This window comes from Muntiacus reevesi, chromosome 1 (genome assembly GCF_963930625.1).
Source record: "Muntiacus reevesi chromosome 1, mMunRee1.1, whole genome shotgun sequence".
Taxonomy (NCBI): domain Eukaryota; kingdom Metazoa; phylum Chordata; class Mammalia; order Artiodactyla; family Cervidae; genus Muntiacus; species Muntiacus reevesi.
This window is the reverse complement of record NC_089249.1, coordinates 186,925,999-186,945,627: the sequence shown is the minus strand read 5'-3', so window position 1 is coordinate 186,945,627 and position 19,629 is coordinate 186,925,999. Positions and strand designations below refer to the sequence as shown.

Here is a 19,629-nt window from a genome sequence, read left to right as displayed (position 1 = left end):
CCTTCAGATAGTTAGATCTTTTCAAGAGATTTTATAAGTCCCAATTCTTGCATCTTCTCATACCTAAAAAAACACTGACGTCATTAATGGTGACATCTGCTTTGGCTATTTAAAAAAATTTTACAATCAAAAGTCAAAATAGAGTACTCAGCTATGGTTCAGACATCCTGAAAAATAACTAGGTGATGTTATGGGTATAATTTCAGATTAGACATTGTATTGCTAAACACTTGAGTTTTCTGAGTCGTGTCAGGCTTAGATGCCACCATTCTCCAAACAATGTCTGCTAAAAGCTAGTAACTTGTACCTTACTTTTTATAAAACTAGGCAACTGGCCACCTGGCTAAAAATCTCCCCAAAGTGCCAGTTCCAGACTGGGTTTCAGGCCTATTCTTCTTTAAAAAAAGAGATTTATTTTGTCTATTAAAATTCCAGTTATCCCTCCTCCAGCTACTACTAATTGGGTCTGTTAAAACAAAATGGTAGACCAAAAATTTGAAATTTTAATCATACAAGGCTCAGATCTAAAACTTGAAACTCAAGAATACTTCCAATTCAGTGTCTCTTCTCCAAGCTGAGTCAGTCCTATGCCCCATTTTGACAAAAAGTTATCACAGCCGTAGTTGCCCTGTTCCCTAAATTAAAACTGAGCAGGACTCTGTGGGGTGGCGACTCTAGAGTACAGATCTGCTGTACTTTAGGATGTAGGCTTCATTCAGCCTCCTTGACCTTCCCTGAGCTCCAAAGGGTAGATTCAAACGATTGCTAATCAGGGAAGGGAGAGAACACAAAAACAGAAAAGAAACAATCGAATGGTGGTACAGCCTTGAGATGGGGTCCTAGTTCCTACCCCAAAAAATATGCCTAACAATGCCTTTTAAGTTCTTCTAAGAACTGGAGCTGCCACCCAGGTGGAGGATGGTAACTTCAGACTAAACACAAGATTCCTGGAGCACAGCTCTGTTGCTTCACCACCAGCCAATCAAAAAAAAAAAAAAAAAAAGTCACAGACCCTGCAGCCCTCACCCCAAATGTTGCCTCCTGTTTCTGGGGACCAGTGATGACCATCCTGTTAGGTCTCTTGTTTGGTCCCTGTCTATTTCATCTCTGAGAGGCGCCAACAGTTTCAGACTAAATTGCTGTTATTAAAAAAATAAAAACTGTCTTCAGATATGGAACACCACAACTTAGATCAGGTAGAGAGAGACTTCTGCTCTGCTAGGCAGGCCTACGCCCAGGCACAACCAAAAAAAAGTTACAAAAAAAAGAGACCTCCGCCCAATTCACAAAAAGCATCTTGAGTATAAAGTCTCTCAGGGGGGAGTTGTTAAGAGAAGCACACTGATTGAAACCGCCCACCCTGGCCAGGCACCATAGTAACCATTTGCATGAGTTGCTTTATGACAAGAGATCCTGATAAAAAATTCAAAACTAATAAGCCACCACCACCAGAAGAGTTTTAAAAAGGTCAAAAAGAGACACCACGTGTCTGTCCACTTCCCAGCATCCCTCTCGCTAGCATCCATCTTTACTGAGTGATGCGTGTGCCACCAGGAAAGACTCTAAATTAAAATGATTGGTCAAAGACCACCCAGAAACTAATCCCATCACCATAAAACCCAAGACTGCGAGCCATGCGGCAGAGCAGTTCTCCTGGGTTCCCTTACCTACTGCTCTCCACCCGGGTGCCCTTTCCCAATAAAATCTCTTGCTTTGTCAGCATGTGTCTCCTCGGACAATTCATTTCCGAGTGTTAGACAAAAGCCCAGTTTGGGGCCCTGGAAGGGGTCCCCCTTCCTGCAACAATGCTGGTGGAGTCTCCAGATGACTGACCTGGGAGGTTTCAGTTTTCCATCTTATTTCTCCTCATTACCAAATGATCCTTCGGTTTTGCAAAGCCAGGTTATTTCATGCCTTCCTATTCCTTGTATTTCTCATATCATGCCACAAGAAAATGTTTATTCATTTCTTCACTCATGTATTCATTAAGTAAATGTTTATTCAGTGTATATATATATATATATATATATATATATGTATACCAACTGAGCTATGAGGGAAGCCCATAGATAGATAGATAGAAGATAGATAGATAGCTCAGTTGGTAAAGAATCCACATGCAATGCAGGAGACCCCAGTTCATTCCTGGGTTGGGAAGATCCCCTGGAGAAGGAAACAGCTGCCCACGCCAGTATTCTGGCCTGGAGAATTCCATGGACTGTATAGTCCAGAGGATCACAAAGAGTCTGACACAAATGAGTGACTTTCATTTTATATATATATTATATATATTTATAATATATATTTTATATATTATATATAGAGAGAAGTCAGGAGGAGAAGGGGACAACAGAGGATGAGATGATTGGATGGCATCACAGACTCGATGGACATGAGTTTGAGCAAGTCCTGGGAGTTGGTGATGGACAGGGAAGCCTGGCATGCTGTAGTCCATGGGGTTGCAAAGAGTCTGACACAACTGAGCGACTGAACTGAACTGAACAATGAGATTGGGCTTCCCAGGTGGTGCTGTTGTCAAGTCCAAACTGGCATTGCTCGCTGAAAGATAAGTCAATGAATCCAAGATGAGGTGTTGGGATCAGGAAGGGACTTTATTCTGGAACTGGCTGACCCAGAAGATGGCAGGACTCAAAATAACCACCTTGTCAGGGCCTGGATGCCAGGTTCTTTTATGGATCAGAGATTGGGGCGGGGAGTGGGGGGAGCGTGGGGGGCGGGGTGGAGGAAACAAAGTAAAAAGACTATTCAATTCTTGCAAATGTCCCCTAGAATGGCAAGCCTCAGGAAGGGTAATATGTTAGTTTTCGCTTCTTTACAGTCCTTTACAAGTGGGCAGCTCAGGCTTGTCTCCCTGAGGGAGGCTATTGTGTGTGCCTACCTTAACAAAAAAAGCCACAGGATGAGGGTTAAAGTCACAAAAGCAGATCGAGCATGAATTCAAAATTAACCCTTCCAGGTTACAGTGCTAGTGGTAAAGAACCCACCTGCCAAGGCAATGCTATGAATCCAAGCTCTCTGCTCACTGCACGACAGGCGGTGAGTCAGGAAGACGAGGTATTGAGTATTGAGGCAAGGAAAACAACTTAATTCAGAAAGCAGCTGACCAAGAAGACGGCAGGCTAGTGCCTCAAAATAGCCATCTTTTGGGGGTCTGGATGCCAGGTTCTCTTATAGATCAGAGAGAAAGAAGTAATGAGAAACTCAAGTCAAAAGGCAGAATAGAGAGGGAGAGGCAGTGGGGAAGTAAAATGAAAGATAGTCTTGTAAAACATCTCCAGGGGACTGGCCAACCTTTGGAAGGGGTGTGTTAATCTCTTCTGTTCACAGGTGGGCAGGAACAAACTATCTCTCCATGAGCTGAACAAAGGCACTTTAGTTTATAGTCAAGTAGAGGGGCAAAGTCCTCCAGGCAAGCCAGTAAGTATGATTATGATAACAAAAGCAATGAAAAGCAAGTCAAAGAAACAGTTTCCAACATGGAGTCAGAATCAGTTTGCTCCCTGTAACAGCAAGAGACATAAGAGATTCCTGGGTCAGGAAGATCCCTTGGAGGAGGGCATGGTAACCCACATACTGACAATTCCCATATCCTAGCCTGGAGAATCCCATAGACAAAGGAGCCTGGTGGGCTACAGTCCATAGGGTCTCAAAGAGTTGGATAACTGAAGTGACTTAGCACACACACGCACAATTAGATTCACTGAAGGGTTTTTTCCAGTCCTGTGGCCACTGCTGAGTTTTCCAAATTTGCTGTGCATATTAAAAAGCAGAGACACTACTTTGCCAACAAAGGTCTGTCTAGTCAAGGCTATGATTTTTCCAGTGGTCATGTATGGATGTGAGAGTTGGACTGTGAAGAAAGCTGAGCGCTGAAAAATTGATGCTTGTGAACTGTGGTGTTGGAGAAACTCTTGAGTCCCTTGGACTGCAAGGAGATCCAACCAGTCCATCCTAAAGGAGATCAGTCCTGGGTGTTCATTGGAAGGACTGATGTTGAAGCTGAAAGTCTAATACTTTGGCCACCTGATGCAAAGAGCTGACTCATTTGAAAAGACCCTGATGCTGGGAAAGATTGAGGGCAGGAGGAGAAGGGGACGACAGAGGATGAGATGGTTGGATGGCATCACCAACTCAATGGGCATGAGTTTGAGTAAACTCCAGGAGTTTGTGATGGACAGAGAGGCCTGGCGTGCTGCGATTCATGGGGTCGTAAAAAGTTGAACATGACTGAGCGACTGAACTGAATTGACTGAAGGGTTTTTAAATAAGAAAGTGATGTGCTCTAGGCTTTACAGGTGGCTCAGTGGTTAAAAAATTCACCTGCCAATGCAAGATACATGGGTTCAATCACTGGTCCAGAAGATCCCACATGCCTCAGAGTAACTGAGCCCGTGCACCACAACTATTGAGCCTGTACTCTAGAGCCCAGGAGCTGCGACAACTGAGGCCCATGCACCCTAGACCCCATGCTCCACAACAAGAGAAGCTAATGCAATGAGAAACCCGAGCACCACAATGAAGAGTAGCCCGTACTCACTGCAGCTAGAGGAAAGCCCACACAACAACAAAGACCCAGCACACCCCAAAAATAAATAGATAAATTAAAAAAAAGAAGAAATCACCTGCCAATGCAGGAGACTCGGGTTTGATCCCTGCGTCATGAAGATCCCCTGGAGAAGGAAATGGCAACCCACTCCAGTCTTCTTGCCTGGGAAATCCCATGGACAAGAGGAGCCTTGGTGGGCTAAAGTGTGTGTGTCATGGTCCAGGCGTGGGTTGGAAAAAGAATTTCCAGACATGAGACAAAATGAGGGGAAATAACATTTATTAGAGTGGGAGATGCTGTTAAAACAGTGGGCCAGGTCAAGGGAGAACCAACGTTGAACAGGGATCCTTAGTGCATTTTTATAGCCAGGGGACAAGGAGCAGGATGGGGGTCTTACAGGTCATTTGCTGATTGGATGAGGCACATATACTGGGTGGGGGAACAGTAAGGCAAATACTTTCTCCCTATGTGGTAGGAGAGGAGACAGGTTATACTGCTCGGGAGGACCTGAATCTGTTAATAGTTATGACAGGGGGGAGGGAAGGACAATAAGGGTCTGGTTTTTCTGCTCCTGCATCCCAAACCCTCCTTGGTTTTATCTGCTCTTTCACCCTTGGGTCACCACAGTGTGGGGTTCCAAAGAGTCAGACATGACTTAGCGACTAAACAACAACAACAGATGTGCTCTAGTTTAAAACAGGGTGCTGACTGTCGTGTGGAGAATGAATTTAGGAAGGCAAGGGGGAGAGGCAGGGAGACCAGGTGAGTGAGAAAAGATGGTGTAAATGAGAATAAGAATGCTGCTGGTAGCAATGGAGAAAAAATAATCATATTGGAGATAAGTTTTGAAGGTAGGACAGGCAAAACATGTTGATGGATTGCATGTGGACACAAAAAAAAATTAAAGAAGCTTACTAAGTTTTTAACATGAGCAACTGGGGTGGATAGTGGGCAAGTATCAAGTCAAGGAACACTAGCAGAGGAAAAAGATCAGAAATGTTCATCAAAAACATGGTTTTGATCATTCAAAAGGACACATGCACCTCAATGTTCATTGCAGTGTTATAGAAACATGGCAATGGAAGAAGATAAGTGGTACTCAAAGATGCAGAACATCAGGGTTTTATTCAGTACCAGTGCTGGCCCAGCAGAGCCATCTCCAAAGGCTGAGCGCCCCAGCTTTGTTCTGGGTTTCTTTTATACACCATAAAGTTCCCACTTACACAGTCAGATCCCTCCCCTCCCCAAGTAGCCCAAGTTCCCGTGGATGTAACAATCAAGCAAGATCACAGAAGCAAAAGTGGTGATTGATGAGCTACAACAGTTAAAACAAGATAATAGGAGGGAAAGCAAAAAGTTGTGACTTTCACTGGGGGCTTTGATCTCACCCCTATCTCAGCAGCACTGTTTAGAATAGCTAGGACATTGAAGCAACCTAGATGTGCATCAACAGATGAATGGATAAAGATGTGGTACATATATGCAGTAGAATATTACTCGGCCATAAAAAGGAATGAATTTGAGTCGATTCTAGTGAGGTGATGAGCCTAGAGCCACCTCAGAGTGAAACAAGTCAGAAAGAGAAAAACAAATATTGTATATTAACACATTTATAGGGAATCTAGCAAAACAGTACTGATGAACCTATTTGCAGGGCAGGAATAGAAATAGAGATGCAGACATAGGTAACAGATGTGTGGGGGAGGGAAGAGAGGGTGGGACAAATTGAGAGAGTAGCATTGCAACAAATATATTACCAAATGCAAATAAATAGCCAGCGGGAAGTTGTTGTATAACAAAGGGAGGCTCAACCTGGTGCTCCGTGACAACCTACAGGGGTGGGATAAGGTAGGAGTGGGAGGGAGGTTCGAGAGAGAGGGGACATATGTATATTCATGGCTAATTCACATTGTTGTGTGGCAGGAAACAACCCAATATTGTAAAGCAATTCTATCCTCCAATTAAAATCTTTAAAAATTAAAATTAAAAGCATTGTGGTTTTGGACCTGTTGAGTTTGAGGTGCCTATCAGTTGCCCAGGTAAAGATGCCACAGCTTGAAAGGAAAAAAAAAAAAAGGTGATGTGACGAAGAATTATGGGGGGTGGGGGGAGGGCAGTTGTCTCTTCTTCCCCAGACTCCAACGGGCTTCCTATGTTGGAGGAATTCCACATCATATTGTCATGGTGGGAAACAAAGTCCTCCTTCCTCCATAGAAACAGGAAGTTCAGCCATGAGTCATTTTTCCTAACTTCCTTTGCAGTCCATGCATGGCCATGTGAGACAGGCTTAGGCAATTAGACACAGACACCTTGGACCCTGGGAACTAAAGGGGCAAAAAAGCAGGCGCTATAGAGAACTGACTCAGTTGCTGGCTGTAATGGCTGTGCCATTCCAGGGGACAGTCAACCAACAGCCGAGCTTTCTGCAACAGTAGTCATGGTGTCCTTCAGAGCCACTGTATGTCTTTGTTCTGTGTGTCTTTTGCTATGATTCTGACTGTGAAACCATCTTTTCCTTTTCTGTGGCTTGCACTAAAAATCCTGAGTGATAGGAGAGAGTAGGTCTTAGATACTGCACAAAGGAAAGCCTCCTTTAACACAGTGATATTTAAGCTGGGTTCTGGACTTTCCTAATGGCACAGTGGATAAGAATCTACCTGCCAGTGCCGGACGACACAGGTTCGATCCCTGGTCCTGGAAGATTCCACATGCCTCGGAGCAGCTAGGTTCCTGAGCCACAACTACTGAGCCCCCACTCTAGGGCCTGTGAGCCACAGCTGTTGAGCCCAAATGCTGCAACTACTGAAGCCCACGTGCCCTAGAGCCTGTGCTCCACAACAAGAGAAGCCACTGCAATGAGAAGCCCACGCACCATCCCACAGAGGAATCCGCTGCTCTCTACCAGAGAAAAGTGCAGCAACAACCTAGCACTCAATATATCTAGCTAGATAGATCAATTGACAGATAAAGCTAGGTTCTGAAGACTGAATAGGAGGCAGCCACGGGAAGAAGGTGGAAAGGAGTATGCCACACAGACGGAACAACAAATCCAAAGGTCTAAAGTGGGAGAAACCTTAGCCCCATCCTCAGAGCTGTAGAAGATGTTTCGATGGCATCACTGACTCAATGGACATGAGTTTGAGCAAACTCAGAGGGACAGTGATAGACAGAAAAGCGTGGCGTGCTGCAGCTCGTAGGGTCACAAAGAGTCAGACACGACTTGGCCACTCAACAACGGAGCCGGAACACATATATACGGAATTTAGAAAGATGGTAACGATGGCCCTATATGCAGGGCAGAAGAAGAGACATAGAAGTACAGAACAGACTTTTGAACTCTGTGGGAGAAGGTGAGGGTGGGATGTTTCGAAAGAACAGCATGTATATTATCTGTGGTGAAACAGACCACCAGCCCAGGTGGGAGGCATGAGTCAAGTGCTCGGGCCTGGTGGGCTGGGAAGACCCAGAGGAATCGGGTGGATAGGGAGGTGGGATGGGGGACCGGGATGGGGAATACGTGTAACTCTATGGCTGATTCATATCAATGTATGACAAAACCCACTGAAAAAAAAAAAAAAAAACGGAGCTGGAAGAAGCCTCATCCATGCTCCTGGGTAAGCAGGTAAAAGGGTAAGGAGCAACAAGAGAGGTGGGCTCCATAAGGTAGAACCTTTCCCAAGGAGCCAGGATTCCAAGCTGCCTCTGCCTAGCTCCAAAGGCTCCATCCAGTCGGTCTCTGTAGCCTTTCCCCTCCCCCTCTTTTGGAACTCCGCCTATGCCGTTGCCACCGCTCGTCATAGTCAAGAGGACTCTGTTTCACAAACTTCTCAGTCCAGGAAGGAGTTGCGTGTCATTGAGGGGGGCGGTCCCTGCCCCTCCAGGCAAGGATCTCAGGCCAGGCCTGGACACCAAACAGGGATCATGCCAGTGTTGATACCCCCGGTGGAACACAGCCAGGACACGCGTGTTGGGCATCCAGCATGGCGCGAGGCGAGCAGGGCCTTGACGGACGAGGCACACAAGCTGACCGACCGCTGCGGGCAGGAGGCTGTGACCATGTGGCAACCGGACGACAGCGTGCGGGACCCAAACCTGGCGCACCACCTCTGCCGGGCCGCCTACATTCAGCCCTGGCGCTTCCGCGTGGAGATGCTCAAAGGGGGCAGCACCATGGAGAAGCCGCCGCCCGGCGAGGGCGTGACGCTGTGGAAGAGCAAGATGAAGCCGCCGGCCTGGCACGCCCGCCTGCCGCTGCCCATGCACCGTGACGCGCGGGCCCTGCAGACCGCCGAGATGGTGCAAGCCCACGCCCGCGGGGCGCGCCTCACCGCCGCCCGCCTCGGCCGCGCGCAGCACCAGATCAACGGGCAGCTGCGCCTGCTGCAGCGCCAGCGCGAGGCTACGGACCGCAGGCTCAGCGAAGTGCGCAAAGCACTGCTGATTAACCAGCAGAGCGTCAAGCTGCGGGGCTACCGGCCCAAATCTGAGACGGTGGGACCACCCCCGGCCCCAGCCCAGCCGCAAAGACTCAGGCCTCCGCTCCCAGATGCGTAGACTGGGCAAAATCCACCCTAGAGAGGAAACACTCCCCCATCGCAGGCCCAACTCCACCCCCAAGATGAGATGCCTTGGTTCCCAGCCCCAGAGACAGAGATTCTCCCAAACGGATGCGATCCTCAAACCCCTTGCCCCAGAAGTGTTAGTCGTTCTGTCGTGTCCGACTCTTATCCACTCCATGGACTGTAGCCCGCCAGACTCTTCTGTCCATGGGATTCTCCAGGCAAGGATACTGGAATGGGTAGCCATGCCCTCCTCCAGGGGGTCTTCCCCACCCAAGGATCGAACCGAGGTCTCCTGCATGGCAGGCAGATTCTTTACCATCTGAGACACCAGGGAAACCTTGCCCCCAGAGGGGGACAAGAAGCTAGATTTACCAAAGAGTAAAATCTACCACTCCCAGCCTAGATAAGAGGGTGAAATTCTCCCCCCCACCCCCCATGCATGAGACCTTCAGTGCCCCAACCCCCCAACCCCACTGAAAACACACAAGAAGCCCCCAGCTGAGCAGTGGGTGATGTCCTAGTCCCAACAGATAAAATTCTACTCATAATATTTTTTTAAACCCTAACCAACTCCCCCCTTCCCCAGGCTTCCCAGGGGACTCAGTGGTAAAGAAACCACCTGCCAATGCAGGAGAGACATGGGTTCCATCCCTCAGTCAGGAAGATCCCCTGGGGGGAGGAAATGGCAACCCACTTCAAGATTCTTGCCTGAAAAATCCCATGGACAGAGGAGCCTGGTGGGCTGCAGTCCATAGCATCGCAAGGCGTCTGACATAACTGAACAGCATGCACCAGACACACCCCCAGCCTCAGGGAATGAGAACCCCATCCCAGGCCTCACAGGGGTTAGGGTTAGAATCAGGAGAGGGACAGGGTCTGCCAAAAACTGAGACCCTCAGACTCCTCAGTCCTGCACCTGAGAGCTAAACCCTTTGCCAGGGGGAAAGAGTGAGACCCCCTAGCCCAGCCCCGGTAAAATCCTCCCCCTAAAGTGAAATCCTCGATGGCCATCCCCAAAGGGGACAGTATTCCAGCCTCCCTGGGGAGAGGTGAGACCCCCCCCCCACCCACCCACCTGTCGGGTGGGTTTCCAAGTCCCAGCCCCCAAATCCAAACAATAAGCCCTCAAAAGGGCAAACCCCATCGTCGCTATGATGAGATTCACTTGTAGCCTGGGAGAGAGGATAAGACCATCACAAAGGAAGGGGGAGCCCCTCAGCCCCAAAAAGCAATGATAACTTTCCCCCAAGTTAAGTCATCTCCATCCCAGCTCACTGGGCTCTAATCTGTAAAAGGAAGAAGCCCCCAGCCCTGCTCTCTAGAGGGTAAGACCTCCCCCAAGTGAAAGAGTTAGTCACGCAGTCATGTCCAACTCTTTAGGACCCTGTGGACTGTAGCTCACCAGGAATAGCTGTCCATGGAATGAATTCTCCAGGCAAGAATACTGGAGTGGGTTGCCATACCCTTCTCCAGGAGATCTTCCCTACCCAGGGATGGAACCTGTTTCTCCTGCATCACAGGTGGATTCTTTACCATCTGAGCCACCAGAGAAGCCCTGGTGAGAGCTCCCTAAAAGGGTAAATGCTTCTCAGAGAGTGAGATCCCCAAAGCGTGAGAGTGCCCCCAACTCCATTCCCCAAACCCAGAGTTTCTGAGTTTGGCAGACTCTGTCCTATTCTAGAAAAAGAGCTCTCCCCGCCAGTCCTCTCCCACAGGTGTGAAGAATTCTCTCCTTGTTTTCCAGATCCCTGACAAAGCTGACAGTATGCTTACCTGGGAAAGAGAGGAGCTAAAGAGCATGAAGAGGAAGATGGAGACAGATATGGAAAAATCAGAGGCCCTGCTCAAGGTTTGGGACACCTGGAGCCAGATTAAGGGGATTGGAGGAGACCTTTGGCTGCCTAATGGGCAAACAGTTTTAACCTTGAGGATTGTAGCAACAGCAAATCCTTCAAGCCACACACCCATCCCACCCTGACGTGACATTCACTGTATTTCCACTTTAGGAAATGGAAAGACTGAAGCTCTGAGAGATGAAATTGGGCCTCAAAATAACAATGAACACCCCTCACCTCTGTGCCCTGTTGGCTCAGATGGTAAAGAATCCACCTGTGATGCAGGAGAAACAGGTTCCATCCCTGGGTTGGGAAGATCCCCTGGAGAAGGGAATGGCAACCCACTCCAGTATTCTTGTCTGGAGAATTCCACGGACAGAGAAACCTGGTGGGCTATAGTCCATGTGGTTGCAAAGATTCAGACATGACTGAGTGACTAAGGACGCCCCTCTGTGCCAAACCCTGTCCTGTTGTTAAGTCCTTAAAACCTTCCTGTGAAACAGAAACTATGATACTCATTAGAGATGGGGAATTCAAGACTCAGAAAGATATGACCTCACCCAAGGCATGGAGCTAACCAGTGTTGAGGCTGTGATTTCAGTTCAGGTGTCTTTTTTTTCCTCCAGCTTTAGAGAGGTACAACTTACTATTTTAATTGTGTATGTATTTTACTTCTTAAAAAAATTATTTATTTTTGGCTGTGCTGGGTCTTTGTTGCTGCGCAAGTGCTTTATCAAGTTGCAGAGAGTGGGGCTACTCTCTAGTTGCAGTGCACGGGCTTCTCATTGCTGTGGCTTCTCTTGTTGCAGAGCATAGGCTCTAGGTTCACAGGTTTCAGTAGTTGTGGCTCAAAGGTTCAGGAGTTGCAGCACAAGGGCTCAGTTGCCCCACTTCATGTGGGATCTTCCCAGATCAGGAATGGAAACCATGTCCTCTACATTGGCAGATGGATTCTTAACCATGGACCAGCAGGCAAGTCCCGCTATATAGTGCAATTATTAGTATAGTAACTTTATTAATATAAAAATATTGCTACTACTAATTGGCTTCCCTGATAGTTCAGTTGGTAAAGAATCTGCCTGCAACAGGAGACCCTGGTTCAATTCCTGGGTTGGGAAGATCCTCTGGAGAAGGGAAAGGCTACCCACTCCAGTAGTCTGACCTAGAGAATTCCATGGACTGTATGGGGTCACAAAGAGTCAGACATGACTGAGCGACTTTCACTATTGCTACTACTGATAATTACTATATTATATATATACTATATATATATAATATCACATTTTCTTTATCCATTCATCTGTCAACAGACATTTAGATTGTTTCTATGTCTCAGCTGATGAATAATGCTAAAATGTGCATGGCAATTATTTCCCTTCAAGGTCCTGATATCCTTTATATATGTACCCAGAAGTGTGAGAACTTCCTCATGTTTCAACTCAGATGTCTTGATCTCTTTACTCTGTACTATGTGCTCGTCTTTATCAACTCCATTCAGAGATGGCCTCTCACTGCATCCTTTCACTCTTGCAACAAGGATTTCTTTATGACATCACTAATGGAGACATGAAAGTAGGTTTCAAGGAGCCTGTATGCACTTATGACTTATTCATTTGACAAATATTAATCCAATACCTTGGTGTTCCAGGCACTGTGTTTGGCAGTTGGGACAAGTTGTGAACAGGCCTTGCCCTCGAGGAATTCACATTAAAGGGTCATTCAAATAAGGGACCAGCCAGGGTTGGGAGGGTGGAGTTGGGGAAACGTGGATGGAGTTAGGAGCCGATGTGCCACTGTCCGTGGTGCTGAACCTTAATTGCACTCAACCTATTACACCTCCGATGCAATGGACATGTGCTATGTGTACTTAGTCACTCGTCGTATCCGACTCTGTGACCTCTTGGACTGTAGCCTGCCAGACTCCAATGAACATGAACTTGGGCAAACTCTGGATGGTGAGGGACAGGGAGGCCTGGTGTGCTGAGGTCTATGGGGTCACAAAGAGTCAGACATGACTGGGGGACTGAACAACCATATTGTACCTCCAGGCTGCTGTCATATTCCTTTAAATCTGGTGATCCTGAAAAATCCTTCAAGTAAGTCTGAAACAGACAAGGGAGAAGACCCTGAAGGTGGCCCTGGTAGGGAAGGGCTTGCAAGAGAGAAAATGAAATAAGGAGGTGGGAAAAGACAGATGGAAACCCAAGAGTGCTGCTGTGTTGTCGTTCAGTCACTAAGTCAGGTCTGACTCTTTTTATGACAACCCCATGGACTGTAGCCCGCCAGGTTCCTCTGTTCATGGGACTTCCCAAGCAAGAATACTGGAGTGGGTTGTCATTTCCTTCTCCAGGGTATCTTCCCGACCCAGGAATTGAACCACATCTCTTGCATTGCAGGTGGGCTCTTCACCACTGAGCCCTTGAAAGTTGAAAGGGAAGCCCTTTCAACTTAAAAGCATGAACTCAAATCTCAGATTGACAGTAAGAGGATTCCCAGAAATCTCATATGTGTCTCTAGAAGATTTGCTGTCCCCTGTGCAAGTTATTTCATACCCTCTCTTCCTTCATATCTGTCCAACTTCCTGCTCTTTCTTCATTATCAAAGAATAACCCCAATGCATGGAAACCACTAAAGAGAATTTTTCTCATTTTTCCTCTACCAACCCTATAATTCCATCTACCTACTAACCCACCTCCTCTCCCTTCTCCTACATCATTCATATTTCTTTCTTCATCAGATCACTCTCAACAGTGAACAAATGGGGGATTATCCTTTAATGGACACAGATCTACTTAGGATGATGAAACGTTTTGGAAATGGACAGTGGTGGCGGTTACACGTTGTGAATATACTTACTGCTACTGAACTGTACACTTAAAATGGCTTAAGTGGCTAATTTTCATCTGTTTTTTGTTGTTTTCCTTCAGTTGATAAGTCATACCTCTTTGAGGCCCCAAGAACTGTAGCACACCAGGCTCCTCTGTCCTCTACTGTCTCCCAGAAATTGCTCAAATTCATGTCCATTGAGTCAGTGATGCCATACAACCACCTCATCCTCTGCTGCCCCCTTCTTCTCCTGTCCTCAAGCTTTCGCACCATCAGGGTCTTTTCTAATGAGTCGCCCTTTGCACCAGGTGGCCAAAGTATTGGAGCTTCAGCTTCAGCATCAGTCCTTCCAATGAATATTCAGGGTTGATTTCTTTTCGGATTGCCTGGTTTGATCTCTTTGCAGTCCAAGGGACTCTCAAGAGTCCTCTCCAGCATCACAATTTGAAAGCATCAATTCTTTGGCGTTCAGTCTTCTCTAAGGTCCAACTCTCACATCCATACATGACTATTGGAAAAACTATAGCTTTGACTATATGGACTTCTATCAGCAAAGTGATGTCTCTGCTTTTTAATGTGCTATCTATATTTGTCATAGAAAATATGTATTTCCCTGGTGGTCTACTGGTTAAGACTATGCTTCTACTACAAGGGACATGGGTTTGATCCCTGGTCGGGGAACTAGATCCAGCATGGTTCCACTAACACCCAGCACAGTCAAATTAATCTTTTGATCCCACCCTCCCAGATAATCACCATTTCTCTGATTCACTCAATAGCCACTTATCTTATCTGCACACTTTAGGTCAGAAACTGGGTCATTTTCCCCCATGGCATCCCTGCAACCTAGCACAATGCCTAGAATACAGTAAGGGCTTAATGAACATTTAAGTTAATGAATGAAAGACTTTATATCCATTTTTTACCCAAATGGATGAATCCCAAAGAAATAACATTCAGCAAAAGAAGTTGGACATAAAAAGTACACATTGTATGATTCTGTTTATATGACATTTCAAATTTCAAAAGCTTGTTCTTAAAGAGTCAGGTAGTTAATTTTTTTAAGCTTTGTGTGCAATACAACCTCTGTCACAATTCTAGATGGTCCTCAAATCACAGTTCGAGGTTCAACTTAATGGTGCAAAGTGATACACATTCAGTAGAAACTATAATTCTAATCTTGAATTTTTATCTTTTTCTGAGCTAGCAATATGCAGTACAATACTCTCACCTGAGCTGTGCAGCAGCAGTGAGTCACAGTTCCCTGTCAGCCACTGGGTAAATAACTGATGCCCTTCTAGCTATTCTGTGCCCATACAACCATTCTGGTTTTCACTTTCAGTACAATATTCGATAAATTACAAGTACTATTAAACACTTTATTAGGAAATAGGCCTTGTGTTAGATGATCTTGTCCAACTATAGACTAATGTAAGTGTTCTGAGCACATTTAAGGTAAGTTGGGCTAAGCTATGATATCCAATAAGATTAAGTGTATTAAATGCATTTCAACATAATATTTTCAACTTACAATGTGTTTACTGGGATGTAACCCTATTGTAACTTGAGAAAGATCATACTTAATTTGGCCAGTGGGGTACATAAATAGCCAGAAACAATACGTACATGAATGAGCATGGCCATGTTCCAATATAGTTTTATTAAAAAAAAAAAAGATGGGGACTTCAATGGTGGTCCAGTGGTTAAGCAGGGGATGCAGGTTCGGTTCGATCCCTGGCTGGGGAACTTTTGTTTGTTGTTGTTCAGTCATTAAGTCGTGTTCAACTCTTGCTTCGACTCCATGGACTAAACCCACCAGGCTCCTCTGTCCATGGATTTTCCAGGCACGAGTGGGTTGTCATTTCCTTCTCCAGGGGATCTTTCCAACCCAGGGATCAAACAAGCATCTCCTGCATTGGCGAGTGGATTCTCTCCCACTGAGTCACCTGGCAAGCCCCACTTTCAGTCACTTCCCCCTATCTCCCAGCTTACAATTAACCTTCTCTGCCTCTCCTTCCTCGCTCCCAGACCCTGGCCTCCTGTCGTGACGCTCTGGTCTTCTGCTGTAAGGAGAGGCTCCAAGCTGTGGAGCTAATGAACCAGCCACTGGACAAGGTTCTGGAGCAGGCGGGTCGCCACTCCTGGGTGAACATCTCCCGAGTCCCCACTCCGCGCACTCAGGGCCTGAAAACCCCGCCTCCAGACCCTGTGGGCACCTATACCCCAGGTAAAACCGCGCAGAAATGAGTCCAGCAGAGTGGGCGCCCGTGGTGCCCAACTGCTGCCCCACTTCACGGCCAGGGGAGCCTGGCGGGCTACACTCCACGGGGTCGCAAACAGTCAGACACTACTGAGCGCCTAACACACGCATACACCCCCCTCCCCACGCCTGCAGAGTGCGCCGCGGCGCTGTACGAAGCCAAGCGACTGTTAATGGAGTCCAAGGACACTTTGCTAGATATGGCAAAGAACGAGGAGGACATCCGAGAGCAACAGCAGCAGATAAGCGACCGCGTGTGCGCCTCGCTAGCGCAGAAAATGCGCGAAACCTTGGAGCTGAAGGTGCGCCCCGCTGGCGCCGCTCCTAGTTGGCGGCTGGAGTCTAGAATGCTATAGTGTGGAGGAGGGAGATGGGGGGTGGGTGGGGGGCGGCGGAGGGATGTAGGCGAAGAGGGGACGGGAAGCCGGTGTGATTCCGCGCTGTGCTCCCACCCACCCAGGATAGACTGAACATGACCTTAGGACTCATGAGGGGAACGATCCACCGGTGCACGAAATTCAACCAGGAGATGTACATCACCCGCGGCCTCATCAAGGTAGATCTGGGGGAGAGGGTCTGCGGGGATGCGGCCGTGGGCTTCCAGGAGGTGAAACCTCACGGCTCTGCACACCGCACTCCGCCAGGGTCCTCTGTCCAAAAGTCACCTGGAGACTCGAGAGAAACTGGACAGACCTCTGGTTCGCATGTATCAGAGACATGTGGGCACCCAGCTTCCGGAGGCCACGCGCCTCGCCCAGGTAAGCCCCTCTCAGTCCCTCCCGCCAGGCCCTGCCCTGGTAAGACTCCTTGCTCAAGCACGCAGCGCAGGCGAGACCCCTGACCCAGGGCTGTGAGTCCTTCAGCTCCCCACGCCGCCAGCAGGATGCCTTCAGTATCCACATGTGCAGCGTGCTCAGAAGAGTCCAACTCTTTGCTACCCCATGGGTGCAGCCCACCAGGCTCCTCTGTCCATGGGATTTTCCAGACAAGAATACTGGAGTGGGTTGCCATTTCCTCCTCCAGGGGATCTTTCCAACCCAGGGATGGAACCTGGGTCTCCTGCATGTTTTGCATCGGCAGGCGGATTCTTTACCACTGAGCAACCTGGGAAGCTCAATACTCACACCCATCTCAAATAAGTTCCCCCAATCTCTACCCTACTTCTATCCAAGGTCTGCCCGTCCCCTCAACCTTCATGAGCATCCGCTTCTTCATACAGGCCCTGTCACAGGTTCTTTTCCAAGTACGTTCCGGCCCAGGCGTGTAACCCCCAACCCCATTCTAGGCTCTCCCCTCCTGGCTGTGCTCCTACCCAGGCGAGGTCCTTCCACACGCACACCTGACTCAGATGTGCGCCCCCTCCCCAACCTGAGGCCCGCCCCCTCTTCAGCTGTCGTCCCTGTACACGCATACCTGGCCCAGGTGTGGCCGCCCATCCTAGATAGCGCCACGCTCTGGCTCGCCTGTCTCCCAACACCGCCCCTCCTCATGCCCAGGGCACTGACAAGCTGCAGCGCCACATCTCGCACGTTGAAAAGAACCTGGACGAGCTGCTCGCCATGCGCAAGAAGCTCACCTGGAGCTTTAACTGCAAGAAGATCGGGCACGACATCGACTACAGCGTGGTGCGCCTGCGCCTCCGCCAGCGGCACCCGCACGTGTGCTTCGAGCAAGCGCAGCGCCTGGTCAATGACTGGGACCCACGCACGCCGCCGCGCATGCAGTCCAACCCCGCTGCCGCCAAGTGACCAGCGCACCCCTGCCCCAGCAGCCCACAGCCCAGCGGCCCTCCCTCTCTCCTGACCCCCTTCGCCCTCAGAGCGCCCTCTAGCAGAATTATAATTCAAACCGAGAATGCATAATTACACTTATTAGGCGCGTGGTGGTGGTGGTGGCGAAGCTGCTAAGTCGAGTCCGACTCTCACGACCCCAGGGACTGTAGCCAGCCAGGTTCCTCTGTCCATGGGATCTCCCAGGCAAGAGTACTGGAGTGGGTTGGGAGTCCTCCCGGCCCAGGGATGGAACGTGGGTCTCCTGCTTTGCACACAGAGTCTTTACCATCTGAGCAAGCTGATCACTTATCCTCCAACACGTTATAGGCTATGCATCCTGGAAGTTGTTAATGATAGGATGGATTTGGCCACTGTATTTTGGGGGTTCAAATCCCGGCTCCCCAATTTCAGATTATGTGGCCTTAGTCAAGTCACTACTTGTCTCTGGCCTCGGTGTCTCCAGCCTGTAGAATTGTAGAATTGTAGCATTAACTTCAGAGGCTTGTTGTAAGGGGGTAGGAGAATGGTGACTGTATATAAAACATTCTTAACTGCAGATGAATTACTATTCCCATTTTACACTTGAGGAAAGTGAAGCACAGTGCGGCTAAGCAGATGCCGGAGGTCACACAGCTACTCATTAGAAGAACTGGAATTTTAATACCTGACTCTACAGCTTGCTCTCTAAGCAGAACTGGGATTCTGCCTTTATTGACAAAACACACACACAGGGATATATCTTCCTCCCCTGGAGCTCTCTCTAGTGGAGGCTGTTTATTTTCCCAGTCCCCAAGCAACTCCATAAAGTGAAAGTCACTCAGTCATGTCCAGCTCTTTGTGACCCCATGGACTATACAGTCCATGCAGTACTCCAGGCCAGAATACTGGAGTGGGCAGCCGTTCCCTTCTCCAGGGGATCTTCCCAACCCAGGTCTCCCTCATTGCAGGCGGATTCTTTACCATCTGAGCCACAAGGGAAGTCCATAAGGAGGTCCATTTGAGCCCTCCCTGCTTCCCATTGCCCTTATCTCCACTTACCAGGGCTGGGGGTTGGGGGGGGGGGGGTGGGTATTGCTTCTTCAAATTTCACAGCCTCCTTCATTCACTTATTAAGCCCTTATAAAGTGCCAGGTTCTAGACTTGTGTACCCAGTAGGGGAAGGAGAGGGTGGGATGAACTGAGAGAGTAGCGTTGAAATATACACACTAACATGTGCAAAACAGATAGCGAGTGGGAAGCTTCTGTGTAACAAAGGGAGCTCAGTGTTCTGTGACAACCTAGAGAAGTAGGATGGGGGCGTGGGTGGAAAGGATGCTCGGGAAGGAGGGGATATATTGTATACTTACAGCTGATTCACGTTGTACAGCAGAAAACAACACAACATTGTGAAGCAGTTATCCTCCAATTATAAATAAATTTTTAAAAAAGAATATGGGGGGGTGGGGTGGTGAGTTGGGAAGTGCCAGGTTCTGAGCCAGGCACTGAGAGTGCAGCAGTGAGCAAGGTTTACATGGTCTCTGCTCTCAGGGAACTTGCAAGCTGATGGAGTGCAGCCTGTATCATCCTTTTATTATTACTATTATTAATTTATTTTTTACTGAAGGATAATTGCTTTACAGAATTTTGCTGCATTCTGTCGAACCTCAGCATGAATCAGCCATAGGTATACTGCAGCTGTAGTGTGACCTCCTACAGGAAGCCCACCTGATTGCACCCACACGTTCAGGCGTAGCTCAGTTTCTCTTCTGTGTTCTTTTGGACACCCTCCCATCACAGAACTAGTCACACTAAGCTGTGATAATCATCT

The 19,629-nt window shown here is 48.1% G+C and overlaps 1 protein-coding gene across 1 annotated transcript; it reads left to right on the top strand.

Moving 5' to 3' along the window:
• The first annotated feature begins 8,488 nt into the window (after positions 1–8,488).
• Positions 8,489–17,798, top strand: TEKTL1 (tektin like 1). Its single transcript, XM_065932038.1, has 7 exons — positions 8,489–9,058; positions 10,874–10,978; positions 15,819–16,017; positions 16,186–16,352; positions 16,511–16,606; positions 16,695–16,808; positions 17,547–17,798. The coding sequence occupies exons 1-7, from the start codon at positions 8,489–8,491 to the stop codon at positions 17,796–17,798; spliced, it is 1,503 nt and encodes a 500-aa protein (XP_065788110.1).
• Positions 17,799–19,629: the final 1,831 nt, after the last annotated feature.